Below are 6,708 nucleotides of genomic sequence, written 5' to 3'. Positions count from 1 at the left end.
AAGCCAGGAGATGAGGAATAAATTAGGGAAATTAAAGAGGCTACAGAAACAAAAAAGAATCAAACCGGAGAAAAACACAGAGTATTGCGTGCATAGAGACGTCCAAAGGGATGGAGAGATAGAAGAGAGAGATCGAGAGATGAAGACGCAGAGACAGATACACACGGACATGGGGCGAGAGCAGGGAGAAGACCTAGAAGCAAGTTTGAGAGAAAAGATGTCCCTGGATGAGACCATACCTGCACAGGTTGTGCCCTGGCCAATTCCGAGAGCACCATTCACATAGCCCATGTGCAACCTGGAGCTGTGCAGCCCCACGAGCCTGTCCCAAACCTCTGCGCCCCACAGTGCACATGGTAAGCTACTCATCCATAAATAGAGACTTGAACTTTAAGACAGGGAATCATTGCATTTCTTTCTCTAACCCTGGATGGTCAAAGAATAAGAGGACAATGAGAAAGAGCCCAGAAAGAAAGCCAGTGCTACCTGCAGTCCCCATACTTACGTGACTAAGCATTCTGAGAGGGCCACCAGGCTGAGGACCCCAATCCACTTCATGCTTTTTCCCTGGATTCACGTCCTCAGGAAAGTGAGGTTTGAACATGCAGAAATGAGCAAGAACTGCTAGTTATGTATGCTCTGACCTGCCTTCATTTTCCCCCTGAGGGCCGCTGATGGCCCTGATAAGGAATACAAACCTCCTGATAAGATCTTCACCCCGTGAGTGTCCCTGAGGAGAGGACTTAGAAAATTCTCAGAATATAGAGATTTCTATTGTAATCTCTTCCTTAGGGGCTTGGCTGAAAACAAACAAACAAACAAACAAACAAACCAAAAAGCACAAAACTAAAATCACATGACCTAATGAAGAGTGGGGAGACATTCGCTATCTTAGAGATAAAACACTGCTCATAATGTCGTAAAAATAAGCGCTAGTTACCATGCTTGACATTCGTGGTCTTACGTAGTCTTCCTAGTGACCCCCTGAGGTATGCATTGCTGTCCACATTTGGAGAGAAGATTGCTAGGAGGAATAGAGGTCAAATGACAGAATGAAGATGTTGGGGCAGTCCATTGACATGTGAATGGCTTTAGGTGGTGGGACAGAGGGCACAAATCAAGAGGATACTTATGATGCCAATCTGCTTCAGAGATCTAGGCTAGAGGACTATGATAATCGTATAATTTTAATATTGGGAGAAATGTGATGTATGCGACCAAAAGACATTCTATTTATCTGACAGACATTTATTGAGGACCCACAGCATGCTAGGGCCTGGGCTGGATGCTGGAAAGTCAGATAAGACATAGGTGGTCCTTGCCTTCCGGGAACTTGCAGTCTAGTGCAGGGCTCGCAAACTCAAGGCCCAGGAGGCAGGGGAATGAATGGAAAGGCCGGACGGACATCATGAGCACTGGACAGCACATGCCCCACCACCACTCTGCTCTGATCGGCGGTTGCCGTGTTAGAAAGCGGGCTGGTTGGCCAGGTTTTCAAAAAACGTCAGGAGTCTGGATACTTATGTGAACTCCCCTGATTTTTAAATGTTAGCAACGAATTACATTTTTTAAAATATTGAGCCAAACTTTAAGCAACTGTGGGCTGGATTCAGCCTGTAGCCTATGTAGGTTTTATTTCTGGCCCAGAAGTGGGAGTAGAGAAGGGACCGAGGAGATGTTCAAGTCATGCTGTTTGAATGAATAAGAGACTGAAAACATCCTAACCATGTTATTTTTCCTTTCGTAGGTATAAAAAGACCCCCAGGCTCAGATACGCCGATGCACTTAGTAACTTCCCCTTGCCGAGTGCCCGATGTAATTCTCCATCAGCATCCATGCCTTGGAAACGTTTCGTCTGCCAAACCAAATATACAAAGAATTAATTAATTTTTAACTGTCTTATCAATCGAAGAAGACAAAAACTGACCACCCACAGCTTCTTATTCTAGCTAAAGTAAAGGGAATGGAATCGATGGCTCCTTCCAGGACTCCCGGGGCTTCCGCGTTCCTAGGTGAGATCTGTCTGGATCCGTCCCTTGTGTAGGACAATGGGAGATTGGTCTGGTCCCCAGTCTTAGGTGGTAGATGGAGGGAGGACTCTCTGTCTTACCCCTCATTGTTGCGCATTGTTAAAATTTAGTTTTGGGGGTTCAGCTCCTACGGAGGGGATTTGACAGCATCTAGCGAATGACACACACGTATGTCCTTTAACTCAACAATTCTTCTAGGAATCTATCCTGAAGATCTACTGGTAGAATTCAAAACCAGGTATGTATAAGCTATGCACTTCAATGTTATTTGCAAAAGCAGAAGATTAGAAACATATCAGAAGTGACCATCGACGGGAGTGTCAGATCAGCTCTAGCGTCCCTGTTTGACTGGGTAGAGTGCAGGTGGAAAGAGGAACGAATGGGAGAGAGCTCTGGGGTACACTGTTTGGTTTTTAAAAAAGAGGGGGCAGAACAGTGTTTGCGATTTGCTGCTTTCACATACACAGCTATGTGTGCATATATATGTACATATTTCAAGAAGAAACTGTGGATGAAGAAACCAAAAACTGATAAAAATTGTAATTTAAAGAGAAGGGCAGAGAAAGAAGTAAGATTTTTCTTTTTTATGTGTGACTTTGCAACCATTTGCAAATGTGCTACAGAATAAAAAAATAAACACCTAAAAATCACATCCTTCAAAATCGAGAACAAACTAAAACGAATGGGCCTACTTGGATCAAGTCGGTGACATGGCCGCACACAGCAAATTACTTCAAGTGGATTTAAAATGCAGAATTTTGACTCTTATGTTCACAGTGGGATATTTTCTAAGGGCGAAAACAAAACAAAACAAAAAACAAAAATGAAACAAATAAAAAAGAAAACACGAAGAAATCTGAAACTGTAGCCAACGACTTTATCATTGGTGATAGTGCTACTGTTGATTTGCAAGGACAATGTGTATGTTCTAGGTTAAAGTAAGTAATCGGGCTAATGTTATGAAACAGACTTTCAGTGGAAAAGAGATGTAAGTATAAAACAAAAAGGTTAAGTGAAACCCAACAATCTTAAAACTTGAATTGGAACTATAAGTTTGTATTAATTATTATTTTTTTTTTCTAAAAATATGTATTTCCTAGCTCTGGACACTGAAAAACATAGAAGCAATGAAAACCTGATAACAGTGAACAGCCTAAGGCGTGGCTCGTGGCCACTAAATGTCATTTCCCACCAGAGGCTCCAGGGATTTTTGATGAGATGACTGATTCCAGGGCTGGGCCAAGAAATGCACAAGATGAGCCTGGGGCATCTTGAATGGCCGGATGGTTGGGGCCTGGGAAAAGATTCAGGAATCAGTATGAAAAAGCTTCCACTGGCCAAAAAATAGGATGATTTGAACATCACATCCAATCAATTGAAGCACATTAAATATATAAAAAGCCATGAGTTTCATAGGATATCACATAACATCGAATATGTCACCATGAAAACTCATTCGGGCACCAATTCGTTATTCCGATTGTTGAGAGAGAAAGGGAAATCATCGTCAAGGTTTATTGCTGTTTTTGTCTGGATGAAGTATATTTCACATAGCTACAATTAGTTGATGAAAGAAAGTTCTTTTTATTGAAGAATTCCAGCAATTAAATTCAGGAAGAATAGTTGAATTAGGAAATCACTGTTCTGTAACTAACTCTTAATGAAACAATGGATGTAGGCAAAGGTCATTGATGAATGTAAAACCGCGGGGAAGTTCATAATAGATGGATGAGGTTGGCAGCATCGGGACCCACGGTTCCTTCTTAGCATCTATAGAAGTGGGGCAACTAGAAGTTACGTGCCTCTTGAAGTGATATAATAAGAAATACGTGGAACTACCTATGAAGTATTTCAATGAAACATTTTAAACTCAAATCTAACTCTAACCCCCAGTTTTCAGTAAATATATACATAAGGAATGAGAAAGCGATCATCCAAACCCAATACTTGAGACATTCTGTAGGATGAGTGACCCTATCTGCTTCCACTTTTGAACAAATAAATAGCATAAAAGGGGAGAGACTGTTATTTATTAAAAGTCTTAAGAAAAAACAACTGAATGTAACTTCCGTGTGCATTCTCTAGATTCTGATTCCTGATTTGAATAAATAAATTGTTAAAAGGCATTTTTTTTTTTTTGAGAATCAGAGAAATTTGAACATGAACTGGATATTAGATGATATTAAAGCTGTTGATTTTTTTTTTGAATAAAATAGCATGGTAGCTATGTATATTTTGTGAAATGGTAATCTCTGCCTTAAAATACTCCAGCAAAAATGAACAAATAATAAAAAGATTCAAAAGGAAGGTCTAGAGAAAACAAAGATTTGTGTAGTTGCTATGGATTGACTTGTGTCTACCCCTAAATTCATATATTGAAGCCCTAACTCTCAATATAATAGTATTTGAAGATCAGACCTTTGGGGGAGGGGGAGTAATTCGGTTTAGATGAGGTCAAGAGGGAGCCTATCTCCCCCACCCCCCATCACCAGTGTGAAGACACTGTGAGAAGACAGCTGTCTGCAAGCCAAGAAGAGGGTCCCCAGGAACCAAATTGGCTGATGCCTTGATCTTGGACCTGTAGCCTCCAGTCTGTGGCAGCCTGGGCGACTGAGACAGTAATGTAATTCATGATGCTGGGTGATGGAATAAAGCGTTCGTGATACTATTCTTTTTTATTCTCGTTATGTTTAAATTATTTCTTTATAATAAGAAGTTTAAACAACTTTCATTTTGAAGTTTCTGTCTGTAGCAACACCCCGAGGGTATCAGACTTGGGCAGGCCCCCAACAGCTGAGTCATGGGAGCCTGACCTGGGAACTGCCCCGCTCCCGACCTCCCAGGGCTGCTTGACTGTCCATCTTGAGACTTGGAGAAGCCACCTCAGGGGCTGGAGGTGGCAGGAATGAGGAAAATTTTTAGGAAAAACAAACCAGGAATCTCCCTTTCTGACTTTCTCTTCTTGAGTGCCATCTGCAGGTTAAGAGATAGGGCCTGGGTTGGGAGCAAGCTAAGAAGTGAGGCCATGGGGTATATATATTTTTTTCTTTCTGTTACTACATATTTGACCTCCTTTACTCCGTCTACCTCCACCCTCCCCCGCCCCTCTGGTAACCACTAGTCTATAGTCCATGTCCATGAGTCTCTGTTTGTTCTGTTCATTTGTTGCTTTCAGGTTTACATCCCACATATAAGTGACGGCATGTGATTTTCAACTTTTTCTGTCTGGCTTATTTCACTTAGCATGATTATCTCGAGGTCCACCCACGTCGTTGCAAATGGCAGTATTTCGTCTCTTCTTATGGCTGAGTAATATTCCATTGCATATATGTACCACAACTTCTGTAGCCAATCATCTATCGTAAGACACTTCGGTTGCTTCCATGTCCTGGCCACTGTGAATAATGCTGCGCCATGGGATATTTCGAAGAGAAGAGAAGATGAATTTACAACTGAGTGACAGAGAAGGGCAGCTCGTGCAGGACCCAGGAGGGGGTGGGATGGGGAAGAAGGCCTGAGGAGCCAGGGCACCTGCCAGCACTCCGGTCTCATTTACACACTGTGCTGGGTGCCACATCCTTCCTGCTGGAATTCCTGCTCCGGACACAGAGGCGATAGAGTGATATTTGCTGCTAGCGAGCCACGGCAAAGAGGGACAGCCACATCCAGTGGCCTTTTGATGACTCTTAGCTGTTGGCATCATTTCAAGCTGGACAACAAAAGGACAGATAGGTCATTCAAAGCATTTAAAATATTGTCTAATTCATCTAACCTTCCTGGCATGTCTCGTACCCAGAGTCTTTTGATTGGTTTCCATTCCTTCAGGAGAAGTGATCCCTCAGCCTAGCTCGGGTTTCTGTTGAAGAATCCAAGCTCAACCTGTCTGTCGGTGACTTCTGCTTTATAACTACCTAATCTCAGCCCTTTGAATCCACTTGGCAGAATGTACCACTGGGCAGGGTCCTAAGGTCCTCTAGCTCATGGATGGCAGTTACGTGGACCTGGTCTGCTGCTCCCCATTCCAAGTCCAGGGCAGACATCGCCAGGCAATCGGAGCGCCCTTGACTACTGGTTGTGGCCTCAGCCTTCTTGTTCCGCTGGCCATCATTGGTGCTCAGTCTGGAACGAATAGTATTCTTGAACAAGTCCAATCTCCTCATCCTAGAGGTGAGGAAACCGATGGCTGGGGTGTGTGACGAGCCCAAACGTTGCATGGTGAGTTAGTGAAGCTTTGGGACCAGCCTCCGGTTCTCAGACCGGGACAGCTCTGAGAAGAGGAAGGTCGGAGAATCGAACCTCCACAGAATCTTTTGCTGCTCAGCTTCTGTGGGCAACTCTCAGAGGTCCGCAGGAGCCAGAGCTGAAGCCCGGCTCGGCAGCCTGGCTCCTCTTCCTCGTTCACACAAGACCGACCCTCACGGAATCGTGTGGTGCCGGCCGGCCGTGAGGGCAATGAGCATTTTCTGCTCAGCCTTTGGCAACTGAGATTCAGTGTCTTACTCATTCTTCAGGCAATACTGGGCTGAGTCAGGAGGCCCAGACAGGCCTGGATTCAAGGAACTTGTTGCTTCTTTGATGCTCAAGAAAGACCTTGAGCTTCAGAGTTCCTGGCCTGGGATGAAGCCACTCATGTTCTATGGGGACTTTGCCTTGTAGTCTGATGTAGAAAAAGGGCAGG

General features: G+C 43.7%; 1 protein-coding gene across 1 annotated transcript in view; it reads right to left on the bottom strand.

The window, feature by feature from the left end:
• The window catches only part of LOC105297972 (pepsin F-like), a 9,312-nt gene extending 8,754 nt beyond the window's left edge, over nt 1-558 (bottom strand). The window contains exon 1 of the mRNA XM_011368951.1: nt 506-558. Within this exon, the coding sequence (XP_011367253.1) occupies nt 506-558 (53 nt within the window). The remainder of the gene's footprint in view (nt 1-505) is intronic.
• Between the last annotated feature and the right edge of the window lie 6,150 nt (nt 559-6,708).

The sequence above is a fragment of the Pteropus vampyrus genome, unplaced genomic scaffold (assembly GCF_000151845.1).
Source record: "Pteropus vampyrus isolate Shadow unplaced genomic scaffold, Pvam_2.0 Scaffold144, whole genome shotgun sequence".
Taxonomy (NCBI): Eukaryota; Metazoa; Chordata; class Mammalia; order Chiroptera; family Pteropodidae; genus Pteropus; species Pteropus vampyrus.
The sequence above is the reverse complement of the archived record's forward strand: the minus strand, read 5'-3'. Positions and strand labels throughout refer to the sequence as shown.